Raw genomic sequence first — 15,780 nt, 5'->3', positions numbered from 1 at the left:
AACACCCTGTATATACGCAGTGCCGTAACATTCTTTTATACGAAGGAGAAACAGTTCTAGGATAAAAATGGACATTGTATAATTTTTCAAAAACAAATTTTTCGGCTTTTATGTAATAGTTGACGATACTACGTAAGAGTCTATGTAATAGCAAACATATTAACTTGAGCAATAAGTTCTTTCGCTTTTCATTGATATAAGCATTTCAGAGAATGTTATCGGTATATTGCGAATTTTCATGCATCTATAATAGTTTCAAAGGTGCAAAAATCTACAGATTGCAAATAGTATATAGAAATATATGAAATATTCAAAGTGATGTACTCTTTATAATTTTTAGCGGATGAAACTTAGTTCTGTTCGCTGAAATATGAAATTGCATAAAAGCCTCCGGTCTAGTTCTAAAATTTATTCAAAGAATGTAAAGATACATATGTTTGAATTTATGTAAAACAAATTACACCTTGCTTAGATAGATTTTACGTGGAAATAAACACACTTGACGCTCTCTTTTAAGAAAACGTGAATCAGCTTGTTTCTCAACGTAATACATAATTCCTTAATCGCATCAACGAAGAAATTTCTATTGCACGAAAAGCGTTTTGCTTGTGTTCTTCTTACCTCGTATCAGCAGCGCCGTAAGCATGACGTAAGGGAAAAGTGCGGTAAAGTAGACGACCTTCCCAATGGACTGGACACCGCGCATCAGGCATAGGAAGCAGACTATCCAAGCGAGGGTGAGACATCCTAACAATTCCCATCTTATGCCTCCAAAATGTTCCCACGTGGCACCTCGTAGACCCAATACGCGGTCGCTAGATTCGACCAACGATAATATCCGACCACGATTAAATATTTCAGCTTTCCCCGTGATTTTCTTATTTATAAATGAATAACAAACTACGTGATAGCTAAATAAAGATAGAAGGTAAATAGCGAAATGGAACATGTCATAGCTAACTAAAAAATGCTATGAGAGAATACTTTGGTAAAAGGATAGTCGGAAAATTTTACGTGGGCAGCGTTATTGTGTTTGCAGGCGAAATGGGAAAAAGTTGTAGAAAGAAAAGGTGATTATGTTTTTCTTCGTGGCACTCTCTAGTACCACTGACCTAATTCTCCGTATAAAAACCGGTCTACTTGCCTCGTGTGACCTAATATATTTAGAATATCGATTTTGGAACTAATACTCGCTCGAGCTCGTTTCATTAGAAGAAAAGTACTCATCGAGTATTATAAAAACCGCTATATTTAGATATACTATTCCGCATATCGCACGCGTTCTGTTCGTTTCTTTCGTGATCTTTCGTAAATGCACAAAAAAAGAAAAAAAAAGAAGAAAATGGTTTATAACATACACCGGTTCGTGACATACTTGAAATATTCCTCCGAAGAAAGGATGCGAGTATAAAGGTGTTGGAGAAGTTCCAATCTGTTCGTATCGAAACAATGCGTGACGTTGCCATCCTCGAAACCAAAATTCTTGCAGATAAGCCTGGCCGATACGCAAGTCTTGTTGTAAAATATCGTTTCCGGATCATTCGTTTGACATTGGATCCCTTGCAGGCCACTATAACAATCTGTACAAGTCGACATTATGGCTTTATCCCCGCATATCCAATATCGTTGCCCTGGTTACGCGATAATTAGGAAACAACATCAAAGGCTTTCAAAGGCTTCCAAAGGCTATCGCTGATTGAAACGAAATAGCTGTCGTTTACAGAATACGATGCGTCGTAGAGCTGACAGCGTATGGTTCGATATTACATGCGATAGCTGGTCATATACACGTATACCTATGTTGCCTATGTACGTATGTATATCCGCACTGGTACTTTGTTACGATCGTCGAGAGACCGCCACTAATTACACGAGCGCTTTGTTGTTCTCCCCGCATTTATTTCAGAGAGATACTTCGTTCTACGAGGGATTTCCGGTTTCAAGCGTTCCCTTATGGCGTAGCTACGAGGGCACGCGCGCGCTTGTTTTAGTGACACGCGTAAGGCGGCGGCACCAATAAGCAGCTAAAGAGACTGCTTTGTTTGTTGAACCTGAGAAAAATCGCACGAACGAGCGTCCTTAACCCCTTAATGCGTAAAACGTGGGCACAGCTATAACCGTCCAAAGTGCACGAGTTTGTGTGAGACACAGGCACAACCATTTTTAACACATCTTTTGTAGCTATCTACTAATAGACAATCGCGTTTTTATAAAAACACTTGTTTTCTCGCACGTCCTAGATCGTTCTTTGTACCTTATCGAATGAGAAACGTAGGACGTAGCATTAGAATTACAATATATATTATTAATAATGTAATATAAAATAATATATATGTATATATTCATATCTGGTACGCATATAACTTGCAAGATAAGCTGAAAATGAGTTAAAATCTAAAATGAGATGGAATAAATTTCTCGTATAATATAACATAAATATAAAAGTTGTTACGATCCGTACAGCGAGTAAACTTAACGAAGTTATGGCGATTAAGACCCAGGATCTCTAATTTTTAGCTTTTTATACATATATTATGCATACGAATACCCTAAAGCCTACCAGAAATTGATAGCGAAGCGAGCTAGTACGTTATGTGTGTGAGGCATGCATTTGCGTGGTGTGAGTCAACCTTTTCCACGAAGTGCATTAACCTAAATACACACGTTTTGTCTCGTACGTAACAAACAATTAGATAAGGTTTTTATTATGAGATAAGCAAGCAATCCTTAGGCGGACAAAAAATTAGAAAAAAATATAAAAAAGAGAAATTACAATTTCCAAGTCTCAATCCAAACCTCCTAATCGGTCAAAAATGCACGATTTCTCTTTTTAGTGCACTCGTTCCTTCGCTGTGTGTGTGTGTGTGTGTGTGTGTGTGTGTGTATATATATATATATTCATATCTGTTAAGTTTTGTTCCCGTAATTCATTTGATCAATCATAAAGGATACACGCTACTGTGTTAAAGATGACTAGTGCAATCTATATGAGGATATCCACAAGAAATCCACATCAAACGCGTGTAGATTTAACGAAGTAACCTAGGAATAGCAGAGATAAAAGCAAACGATCGTCTCCATGAAATTGGAAAAATGTCGAATCACCGCTTGTAACAAAATAAATTCTTTGTAACAATATTGGTCGTATGAATTGGCAGTCAGCGGTCGGCGGTCGGCGGTCAGTGGTTACAATGATCGCTCTGTCGATGAAAGTTGTAATAAAGTAGAAGTAAAGTTGCTAAACCGAACTTCCGTTACAAGATTTTTGTCGCCGTTTTTTGGCGACAACAAAGAATGTAATTTCACAGGATGAACAATCACAGTGGATATTTACGGTATTGTTTTGAACGATTTCTCTAAAAACAGGCGAGCAACTATTACAGCACGAAATAAATTGCAATTTTGAAAATGAGGTCATACCTCGAACGAGAATATTATTTCGGTCTCTTTTGCTAATTTTATGTTCTGATTTCGATATCGTAGATCGCACGTAACCCGAAATATCTTGCACAAAATAACTTGTTTTTGTAACAAGATATATTTTGAATAAAACATCCAACTCTCGCAAAAAGGGGCATATACACGTACGATTTGAATCGACATTGAGGAAAAGTTGGTGAATGCGATATAAATAAATTCTTTCAACGAATAAAATCATTTAGTTGTAAAAATAAATTGCTTTACTATATTCTACGAACAAGAGGAATAACATTAAAAGAACTGCTAAATCGATAAAGAAAGGACTCTTATTATATATTCATTGCAGCGTACAATACGAATTGTAAATACAATACAATACGAAATACGAATGGAGAACAATGTTGTAGGTTTGTGCATTTTACCGTTATTTCGTAGATATGTAGATTAGAATAGATATTAGAACAGATTAGAGTAAAGAGATTGTAGATTAAATGAGGAAAGAATTACGATCGACAAATTACGTGGTAGTTTCACCTATGGAGATAAGATATACGAGAAACATTCACCGATACCAATACCTTTTTAAAGCTCTAACCCCGCACAAACGATTAGGCGCGACTTTAAATAACCTGCGAAGAGGACATTGAAACTGAGAAAAAAAAAGGCATTTCGTTGCATCCAAGTTAATTAAAGTTTGTTTCTAGAAAAACCGAAAAATATTCGCACGTACCATTCCATATCTATAGATCAAGCTATATTTTGCTGAACAAAAAATTTTCAATATGAAAATTGTTGTTATTTACATATTGGTAACACAAAAGGCATACGTAGTACGCGTATATACTCATAAATTGCCAGCTATACAATGTATGGAAAAACATAAAGCAGCATGTAACGATACGAAGGAAGAGGAGAATATTTTTCTCATGTTATGCGCTTCCGTTCTGCAGAGTAGAGAAATTGAATTTCGAAGAAACGAGCCGTTCGTCATTCGATCGTTTAAAACGGTTCTACGACCTCTTCGGGCTTTATGGGAACGATAAAATACGCGTGTGGCACGGTTACGCTACGTTACGCTAAATAACAAGTCGAACCCATCGTTCGTAGGCGAGGTGCGTTCTCTAAAATTTACAAGGGGCGCGGCAGTACGTCCGTTATTTTATCAGTGTGCTTACCGTTCGTGTTGAAATCGTTGTCGCAGTAGGCCCAACCGAGCTTCGGCACGAACGAGACGAACGTGTAGAAAAGTGTCCAGGCAACGATCACCATGTAGTAGACCATTACAAGCAAAATGACGACGAGGGTGCAATAACCGAGACCCTCGAGTGCCGGCGCCATACGTGTGAACGCTTCGTTAGGGCCAAGTCCTGAATATTGTCCAATCGCCAGTTCCAAAAAAAATATCGGCAATCCCATGGTTATCAGCATTAAAACGAATGGAATTAAAAATGTACCTGTAAACAGAGCAACGACTGGAAATACGCTATAACGTATTTATAAAGAGTTTAACGAGGACGGCGACAACTACGATACCACGTAGGTTCGCGCAAGTATTCGAACACAAGTATCGATCAATGAAATTTTGTCAGCACCGTTATGAGACTCGTAACGCTTGTATCGGTGGAATCTGAAAATATGTATGGAAATTATAAGATGCTTGCTGCAAGTACATATTTCGCAGAGATCATAGAAGTATTTAAACAGTCGATTATGGATATAAAAGCTTTCCATGGTAAATGTTCAAATACTTTCGTGAATCGATGTATACGTATATACATCTCTGTTCGGTCGAATAAATACCGAAGACTGTATCTAATCTTCTCGTTCTAACGTATAATAAACGGCAAATCGTCGATAAAAAGTTGATTGGTAAACCAAAAAAGTTAAACAACCGCGGTATTAAAAAATAAGTAAAAAACGATGTCTTCGATTAAAAAGGCTATTCTTGATGTCGATTAATGTCCCGTTCGTGTTCGTTTACGTCGGAACAACCAGATAAATATACCCAAGGAATACGAGCCGATTTATCATTCGTTTCGAATGGATACTAATTAAAAGTTATCGAGCCCCTGAGTCTGATTAACGCGACGAAACACGGCGTTACAGTAGAAAGGTTAAAAACGGTCAGCCACTATTCTCTCTTTGGTCGTCTTTCATTAGGAGCCGCTGCGCCGACCGGGGAACAATGAAGAGCTGGGGCCACGTAAACAGAAAAGAACAAAACGACGAGAGTGGAAGTAAAATAGAATAATTAAAAGCCAAGTGTTCAGAATACGCGGGCAGCATCTCTCTCTCTTTTCCTACCTTTTGGAATTTCGCAAATAAACCCGGTGAAAGAGAGGAGCGGCTGTATCAACAGGCACAACCGCACACGCAGCCAGGAAAGATTTATTAAATTTCCCGAACGCTCGGTCACGAGCTGCCAAACTACGCTTAATTATTCGAATTAGTCGCTTCGTCACGTCGACCACGCACGTACACTCCGTGTCACGCGTCTGCTCATCCGCCTATTTCTCTTTCTCTGCTTCCTCTCTTTTCCCTTTTTCTCCCTTCCGGTTTTCTCCTTTTTCTACGAAAACGGCCGACGCACGAAAATAAATCATTCCGCGTAATCCAGTAGTTCGTTTGCTAGCCCGTGACCGTCTGTTTAGCGAATACGACTAGACGTTTTTCTCGTATGGGAAAGTCGTGCGCACACGCTACCCGTATCCACATGCAGCATACATACCGTACGTTCACCACGACGCCAGGATACGCACAGCTACCAACATATGTATATATACGTACCACCGCCATTACGATATACAAGGTAAGGGAAACGCCAAACATTGCCAATGCCAACGGCATACCCGATGCAGGATAGAACAAACTCGATGGGATTGGCCCAGCTACCCCGTTCAGGATCCTGCGTTAGCTCCACCAAGGCACCGCCAACTCCCAGTGAAACCCTCTTCGTCTGCCAATAACACGGGTTACGTTATATTTGCATCATATAAATCATCGCCGCGAAACGCACGACAACCGGCAACCGAATGGGGAAAAAAGGGGCCAACAACCGGAAGAACCTGCCGTAGCGGTTGTGTGGACAGGTAGGTTATGAAACAAATGCGAGTTAACAACGATAGAACCTCGATTATCCGAACATTCCGTCGTTCGAACACGTTTCCCGTGTAAACAGTTCGATCTAAGGCGGACCCGTGCACCGCACGATCTATCGTACGAATCGGTAGAAATTTAGTCAAGCACTCTGTCCGGTCACAGCATGGCGTCGCGTTAACACGCATAAGAACAAAATACGAAATAATTCTTTCTTACGATACTAGCGCTATGTGTGAGAAGTTCGAAATATCCAGAACTGTTAGGCTCAATGCCGAGAAGCTAGATCGAGAAGCTAGATTTAGTATACACTAGGATACTTGCTGAAATTAAACCGAATAATGAATCAACGACCGAGCTAAATGGAATTTCTCTGAGTGCCGCGTATTGGCTATAGGCCTGCTAAAAAATTACTGAACGATGGCCTAGCTGAGATTCACGATGTTTGACCGTACCGTAAGATCGCCTAACAAAGACAACGCGTAGAGTTGGTGCGTGCAGAAACTTTTTCGTCGAAAGGTGTTCTGGGAAACCACGGCACCCCTGCCTGTCGTTCTTCGATATCGAACAGCGGAATCAAGTGCCTCGATAGTCAAGTCTAAGGACCAGTCTGTAGAACATAGAGTCGGACGAAACATAGGAGAATGTGGAAGACAACAATACACTCGGGCGAAAGGTAACGCGGGAAGTGGGAAGGTAAGAGCTGCCACTGGAGGACCGTCCAAGGTATTTACGTAACGAGATTAAGGGAACGCTCGAATCGGCTGAATTTATCTGCAAAGTCTAACGGCACGAGCATCGGTGGTTTAATCTACTCGCACCGTAAGCCACCGACAGATAAGATCCAACGAAACGCTGTTCTTTTCCGCGCATGGTTGATCCCATTGTTTCGTCGGCGCATCGAGACGCACGCGAACTCGATTGTTCCCCTCCCCGAACCAGACTACGCCGCCGCGAGGAGATCGTCGGTGTAATATTTTTGGAACGAAACTCTATGTACTTAACGGGTACCGTAGCTTTCATCGAAGATACCGTTTCCGCGTATAATCTTCGTGTACGTTAATAATGATTGTACGAATCACGGTTCTACTCTTTCGACAACTCCATCTTACATGCGTTGCTAGGATCAGAAATATTAGGACACTTATTCGTTATACTTATCGAAAAATTCGAACAAATTTTACATCGTGAAACGCGTGTAACGCGAACGAAATAACAGATTTGTAAAACAAAGTAACTAGGAAATAAAAACGGTGGGAATCATCCGGTTTGTACTACTTTCTTGTACTAAATATCGGCAAGCGTCTTAATACTCGTAGCGTATCTGCAATAATTCACTTTCACGAGTTGAACAGGATTGATTCTTCTGGAAAATCTTCCTGTGACAAAACACATATTTACGTGTATACGTCGTTTTCATTGCGTATGTATGTCACGGATACCGAGCATCCCAAACAACGATCATCCTCGTCCATGAGGCTTTATTTGGTCTTATAAGGTGCGTTTGGATCAAACCGTTTCTCGTCCGCTGCACTTTAATAAAATTTTGAGACACATTCGCGTTGCGTTCACTTTTTTCACAAGCTTGAGAACGATCGGTAGCCTAAGCGCGCACTATGCTCACCTTGGATGTCCATTGTTTAGCTTCCGTCATGGTGATTGTACGAAAATATCAGTAAAATATTTACGGTCGAAACGGTATTACGAATGTCCCGTCAACTTCCACACCAACTTCGATTCGCAATCGCGATCGCGATCGTCTGCGCAGTTGCGCGCTACTAGAGAACTATATAACCTCAGATATCAAGATAATCGACAAAAGCTATTATCGAGAGGTTGGTTCTGAATACGCTTCATAGTACCGTAGCCGCAAATAAAACGTCTCGGGTCTCGTGAGACGACATCGGCGAGCGGCCAACGTCGTATTCGTTGTGCGACGCGACGATGAAATACGCTTTGCCTTTGCTGTTTCGATTTCGCTCGAGATTCGCATACGATAGAAACGATAACGCGAGACTTACGGCTATGAGTTTAAACGACAGGTGTTTAAGGGTATATTTGACATCGATCGTTCCCCCCTTTTCGTGGATTCCCGTTTTAACATCGATACGTCAAATAGTTCGCAAGCTATTCAACTATATACGAACAATCGTCGACATGCGCGTTCAGCATTGTACGATAAAAGCCTGACAGAAATATTTGGACAGCTCTGTTCGTAGCAATACGATCGATCTATCGCTGATAAAACGGCGTGGTGCCGTTAGTACGTACGAAGTTGATCGCAGTCTTTTCGTTTCCGTCTGATTTACACGTGGTATTTACGAAACTGATCCGTTAATCTGTTGCTTTAAAGCGATACGTTCGAAGCTGCGACGTCATTGCGCTTTCGCGAGTGCAACGGAAACACAAAGGAAAATGGGGAATTCGACGAAATTGTAAAAGTCGGGTCATAAACGTATAAAAGTGTGTAAGAACGTCTCATAATTAGACCGCATATTTGCGCGAATTAACATTTCGATAAACGTTATTAGATAAAGGTCGACGAGTTCTTTTATGCTTAATCTCAAATTCTTTGTCAATTGTGAAGATATAAATATGGCGACGCAATAATTTGAAAAGCACAACGCGATACAATTTTGAGGATAACGTTTGGTATTTGCGCTCATCATGTTCTTCCGGTATTATTGCGATAAAGTGCTTAAACAACGATCGATAATCTGGATCATCCTGATCATCATTACGCGAGACGATAATTATAAACGAATAAACAAATGCTATAATTTAAGGCTAATGAAATTAATTAACTCGCGAGTATAATTGAGGCTTTCTTTATTTAATACACGTGCTTCTCCGTTAAATCGATCGCTACAATAAGAGCCAGCCGATGTATTTTTCGATAAAATAACCGCTCTCGTTATTTGATCGCATCAAACAATGACAAATATTTAATCTATTAAACGAATTTGTACGATAAAATGTTACCGGTGGAAAGAATTAATGTTTTGTTGATGAGCATACGTAACGTTAACAATTCAATCGACTGTTTACTTAGGATGTTCAATTTTGTAGGAAGTGAAATAATACAAAATACATACTACGTAAACCTCGTGAAACATTTTATATCGGAACAGTGTCAAAGTTGTTTCAATATTCCAATACATTTAGTATAGATGATATCGTTTATCTCCTTTCGCCTATGTATATCGAACAGAGATCCGTCAATATTTGCGTATAATATTTAAAGACCTTATCTTTGAAAAGTTAATCGCGATTGTAATTTGAAAGATTTAGAGACAGGTACATACGTTAAACTGGAAGAAAACGATTATTTCGTAAACTTATCTGTTACGAGAGAAAAACGATAAATTATGCAGTGCTTAACCGAAAATGTAAATTGACTAAAGAAAAATAAAAGGAAAGTTTCAATTTAATTTAAGGATAAATAGCAATAATAACACACGTTGAAGTGGTCACCGCTTCTAAGAAAACTCTACGTCTGGTCTTTTTTAGTTTTTCTCAAGCACCGAAGCCATCGACAGCGCGTAGACAAAAGACTTCTGACGAAGACAGACCGTAAACAGTAGACAGGCGACGTTGGCTTCGGGGTTTTTCAGTTATCGGGTAACACGGCTAGCGTGCGGATCTGGACCAGCTCAAATTGTACTCTTACTTATAATTACACTTCTATCTAGATATATCTTCTGCCTTACAATTTATCCACGAGTTTTCTCCGTTTACGCATCGAATAACCTCAACAACACAGAATTTACTAATCGTCCCAGTCTCTTCCTTTTTTCTAAATACTTCGCGAAAAAACTACTCATCTTCCCAATAACCGTACGTAACGCGGACAATCCGTTGATTAACCGGAACGCGGTAGCTCAATCTCGCGTGGCTGTGATTTTAAAAGCACAATAATAGTTGCGGCTGATTTCCCAGACGATTTACTGTGGAGGACGGCACAACGGTGGCGGCTGTTTGATGTTCCAAAAGTTGAATTCCGAGATGAAAGAACGTCGAAGGAAAAGCTGACGTGCTATTTTATAGCAGGCACAGGGAAAAGAAAAAGAGTTTTATATCCAACAGAGCAAAACGGACAATGATCTCGCGTATCTCCCAATCGCGTATGCTGTATGCAATGGCCTCGTGAGAAAAGAGACAGATTCCGAGTGGAAGAGGTAAAGAAGTCTGCTCTACGAGTTCCGGATAAAAGGGACGATTTGCAAACTTACTTTGCCCGGTGGCAAATATTAAACATCCCCTATCTCTGCTCCGTTGGTGATTGCCTGGTAAACAGAGGCGGTGGCTTATCATTTATAAAGACCTAGCCGGTAATTCGCAGATTTCACGAATTATGCAACTTCTGCGGGTGAAGCGCGCAATATTTTCGTAAATATCAGCAGAATTAATTCCCTTGGTCGGTATCGAACGATTTGTATCGGATCTCGTTTATGCGCGCAAAAAATTGCGTAGAATGTACGAACAGAAAGAAGCGATATTGTGAAAAGCATCGATGTCAAATAATTATTGATAAATAATACATTATTTAATTTCCGCTTGGAATCAACGTTTCTCACGGTGTAAGAATGCGTTAAACATGTAAAATAGCGTTCTTTTCGTTGTAGTAATTTATTTTATAAACGAGACGTATTACGAAAGTTAATGTATAATACGTATAATTTGCTGTTTTCGTTCGAAGGCCGCAGATGAAAAACACGATAAGTCACATTTCCTGTGGTATTACAGGATTTATAGGAGAGTATTTCTAAAATTCAATACGCCGTTTACCAGTTCCACGTGAAATGAAAATATACATGTGAAATAATAAAAATATATCGAAACGGAAATTTCGAAAAGATTTCTCGGAAAATCAACGAAAAATGACAATTTTCAACGCGATTCTGTTTTGTATTTGTAAATAAATCCATACGCTCTCAACAGCTATTGATAAACAAGAAAGATAAATCTTATTTTTGATTAAAGATTCAAAAGATCGTTTTCTATCGTAAAGTTAAACAGAAAAATGTTTCTGATCGCGTAACATCCTACCATCTCTTACATAACCTAACACAACCAATAACTTGAGACAACAATTGTCAGAGTGAAAATAGAGGACTTAGCCTTGGCTTTAACGTTTCTTGCTACGTTCGCGAAACAAAAATTACCAAATTATATAAACCATGGTTACTTCCGAGTAAATCTATATCCAGCGAACAAGGGTCGAATAGAACCCGGATAACCCAATCGACACAGAAAGTCGTTCGACAAACAAAAGAAGACGAAGTCTTCGATTCACAATTCCGGTAATCCGGTCAGACCGGATTCTTTCTTTCTGCGAAAGGACTATTCCAAGCTACAATCGCGGTACCATCTACCGAAGAAAAAGGATAACCAAAGCGATACCAGTCGATAACAATTATCGTTTGACCGATAGAAGTGCAAAATTTTGTTCGTCGCAGGTACATCGAGTTGCGCATAGCAAATTTAGCATGGCGATCGGTCAATTTCAATGGGGCCGATCGAAAAGAAAAAAGGACGATAAACAAATAAGCGACTGGGCGAGCGATCGAGCAAGCAAACAAATAAATAAACAGGCATGCAAACAAGCGAGCAGACGAACAAAAATCGAAGCCGTGTGGTTGTTATTGCTACTCACAACGTTGTAAAATTGCCGACAAGAGCGACATCTAGTACGCTTTGCGAATACACAGCGTCCGTTTATCGTAGACCGCTTTAATACAATGCGATCGTGTGCTTGACCCTCGTATGTGCTAGTCTTGATGCAGATCACGGGATTAACTCTTTACCTTGCGCGATCATCCCAGGGGATCTTTCCTTAAAATATCAATTTTTTGTATTCGCTCGAACTTTTACATCTCAATGTTACTCTTATCGCAACAAACAGAAAGGCCTTTTACGTGTCAAGGAATAGTTTAGCGTAAAATTGGAAGGAAGAATCATGCGAATGACAATTGTTTCGCATCTCGCTTGAATCTCAGATACTTTTTAACGTTAGAAGAAGGCGATTAGATCGAAATGGAACAACTGAAAAAACGTGGCAGGGTTATATAACTTTATCGATATTCTATTGGAGCGTGAGACAGTTCTGGTCGGGAGATATTTGCGATTATCGCGGCGGTGAACATGTTGAAAGAAGGAAAAGCGAGCAACGCAGCGTGTCCACGAGAAACGTTCATGAGCAGCGTAGTATCGGTTAAATAACCATCGTAAAATATTCGCGTGGTTCTGCGGGAGAAGCCGTCTGTTCGCTGCAAACCTGAACCAGATCGGCAACCAATAGTTAAGGATAAATCGACCGTTAAATCGTGTGAAATTGTGGTAACGTCTAGTTGGCCCAGTCAAAGTCAGAATAAATGAAATTAACAGAGAAGCGCTCATAATAGAAAGGACACTATCGAGTAAACTTGGTAAGCTTGCACGAGGGTCGCTATAGTCCTAGTAGCGTACGACCATAGTTGTCCCTACAACTCTATATGTGTGCCATTTTAAGCTTACCGTTTCAAACGTTTGGCCAACGGGTGATTATATTACACGAGCGCGTAAACCCCTGGTGCGGCGAGGTCGAAGCGCATGATGCACTCGAAACAGTCGGTTCAACGCGCGCTGGCTACGTTCGTTTGATTTACAGCCTAGGTCATTGTTATCGAATCATTCCAGTCACCGACGATGCGATCGTTCGTTTTATGCGGTGATATTTTTATCGCGTTCCATGCAGATTGTATTTCCGGTGTCGAGGAGGTGTAAACACGCAAACCGTTATGCTGCAGCTGACGCGTTCGTAACGAATGTGTATCGAAAGATTTCACTTAATGGAAGAACGTACACACTCAGTTTTCGCTTTTCCTGTACCTACGTAAGCGATGAGAAAATCGACGAAGTACATCGCCATACGTTTGTTCCAATGCCTAACGTTCGTAGAAACGATAGATACTACGCTGTTGAGATGCTCCAAAGGATGATATTTTTTTTTTGTAGGATGTAAGATTTTTTTTATTGGCAAAAATTAAATAGAGTTTCGATCTTGCTCGATCGACTAACTTTTCTAAGACCGTCTTTTTCGATCTTGCATTTAGAAGGAACTACGTATGCGGTGGAGTGTCCTGAATCTTGCATTTGGAAAAACGAATCTACATTTTTCTGAAGTTGTTATTACAGCTGGATAAAGGAATTTGATCTATCTGATGGACCGGTGTAAGACAGGATTAAGCGATTTATCGCGTAAAGTCCTTCCTCTTCGTAATAAAGACGATAAAGAAAAGGAGGATCTTTCCAATGAGGCAAACGTCTCGTTAATTCTTTGAACGAGGAATATACCAAAAACGTATAGGGGAAGAAATTCTCTAGAAATTGTTAGTACAACCGGTTACGTAAAATTAGTCCGTCTAAGGATTGGAGGGAGCACGACATTGTTAACTACTACTTATCTTCCGGTCGTTCGCCGAAATTCGTTTCATTTCAGTTTCACGATCATAGCCACCGCATTATACCTTTAACCTGCGCTTATAGCTCGCAGTCCCTCCGCAATGGGCATTATACGAGCGTATATCATCCATAATTTGTTATCCTCTATTATTCTATGCTCCCGTTTACGTTGTATTTATTTGCATAGCGTCGTTCGCATAGGTATTATACGGTTCTACGGTAAAGCTTTCCTCCGGCTCTCCTCGACTTTAGCTTTCCCTTGACTCTACTCTAACAGTAAAAAGGCAAATGGCACATTCGACGTCGGAGAAGTCCGATCGAAAAGCGACGGTTTACGTGCTGAGCTCGGTGAGGTCGTCTACCGCGATACCGTTATGTGTTAATAAAAGTGCTCGAAACGATAATCGTGCCCAAGCTGCAGCCACCAGCACGTTTTGTACTCGGCGATAAATTCGCACGGCAACTCGAATCCCTATTTGCCCCACGAAAATGTCGCGAAGAGTCGGCAAATAATACATAAAACGAAAGCAGTCTGACGCTAACGATACTGTTTCTACTTACTTTTCGCTCATTAAGTTTGGTTGGCTGTTTTTCTGACCCTTACTACTGCCGTTCCGACGAGTTCGATGGGATACAACATAGAACAAGACGCACCTATGGCTTTCTGAGATTTCGTGCCCTATGAATTTGTTCTAGTTTTATTTATTCATATTCTAGTTTTATTTGCACTATTATATTCATTTGAAACGAACACAAGAAAAGAAGGAAAAGAGGCAAACGTACCGAGAGCGTGTTTACGGATACATAATCGCAAGTCTCTTTGAAAAAACTCAATGAATTTTGCCCCATGCACCGATCAGGCTCTTTCGATTATCGCCTGTTGTATTTACTTGTCAAGGCGACATGGCACACATGCGCGCATAGGCGATCTATAGTATAGTACAAAAATTAATCTTCATGATGCACTAAAGCATGCGTAGAATTCTTTATTTTCTCTACAATAATAATTTCCAATTTCATGGTTATATCTAAACCTCTAAATCGTGGAACATGGAAAAATATTTCATGTTACGTCTATCCTGTGCTTCGTCGATGAGTGCGATATCTTGTCCGACTATCGCATTTGGATTGAACATATAGTAGAGTTCTATGTCGGTGTGCAATGTCGGTTCTGCAATGGTCGGTATTGCAGAACATATGACACAATGTTCCGTCAAATGGTAAAATCACTTTTTATCACTTTTGACGATTGAGTGGTTCTACAAGTAGTCCTGTATACATAGAAAAACTTACTCGTTTTCTGCACAGAAGGAAATGTAGTGATAAGCCATCTTCAGACTTTCGTAAGAAACTGATATCATCGACAAGATAGATTACCGATAAGATATTTAATGCTTTCCGTTCCGCGTCCCACGATTTAAGGGTCACTTGATCTCTCGTGACATTTTCGTATCGCATGCAACGTTATCGTTTCGATATAGCAATGGTTTGAATTCAAGCTAAATTTTTCTATAAAATTACAAATAGGATATAGAACAGAACATTTTGCACATGTTGTACTCTAATCGTATTATGATACAACTGATTGAAATTGCGATTTTATGCAGAACCTACCATATTTTTAATATTAACCAATTTTAATACGTTTCAACTGCTGATATTCGCTGTCATGCTTGAAACTATTAATTTAATAAAATGATTTTCTTCCGTTCATATTCACGAAAGTTTTCAACTCCCTAAACAATAATTTTTGCACTGGGCCTAAAATGTTTTTGCGAGGAGTTAAAAATGTTTATAATATAAAATCCGATTTTAGCAATT

General features: G+C 39.8%; 1 protein-coding gene across 6 annotated transcripts in view; it reads right to left on the bottom strand.

Annotated features, from left to right (window-relative positions):
• LOC117160458 (sodium- and chloride-dependent glycine transporter 2) overlaps positions 1-11,801 on the bottom strand; it is a 31,625-nt gene extending 19,824 nt beyond the window's left edge. For 2 of the 6 annotated variants that reach the window (XM_076624761.1, XM_076624764.1), the window contains exons 1-5: positions 6,972-7,448; positions 6,208-6,376; positions 4,596-4,874; positions 1,376-1,580; positions 622-815 (exon numbers count right to left, since the gene is read on the bottom strand). In XM_076624761.1, coding sequence (XP_076480876.1) covers positions 622-815; positions 1,376-1,580; positions 4,596-4,874; positions 6,208-6,376; positions 6,972-7,154 — 1,030 coding nt within the window. In that variant the 5' untranslated portion in view covers positions 7,155-7,448. Of the gene's footprint in view, positions 1-621; positions 816-1,375; positions 1,581-4,595; positions 4,875-6,207; positions 6,377-6,971; positions 7,452-8,140; positions 8,590-11,695 lie in introns of those variants that run through there. The other 4 variants (XM_076624762.1, XM_033341179.2, XM_076624763.1 and 1 more) reach the window with 4 other exon arrangements.
• Positions 11,802-15,780: the final 3,979 nt, after the last annotated feature.

The sequence above is a fragment of the Bombus vancouverensis genome, chromosome 15 (assembly GCF_051014615.1).
Source record: "Bombus vancouverensis nearcticus chromosome 15, iyBomVanc1_principal, whole genome shotgun sequence".
NCBI lineage: Eukaryota > Metazoa > Arthropoda > Insecta > Hymenoptera > Apidae > Bombus > Bombus vancouverensis.
The sequence above is the reverse complement of the archived record's forward strand: the minus strand, read 5'-3'. Positions and strand labels throughout refer to the sequence as shown.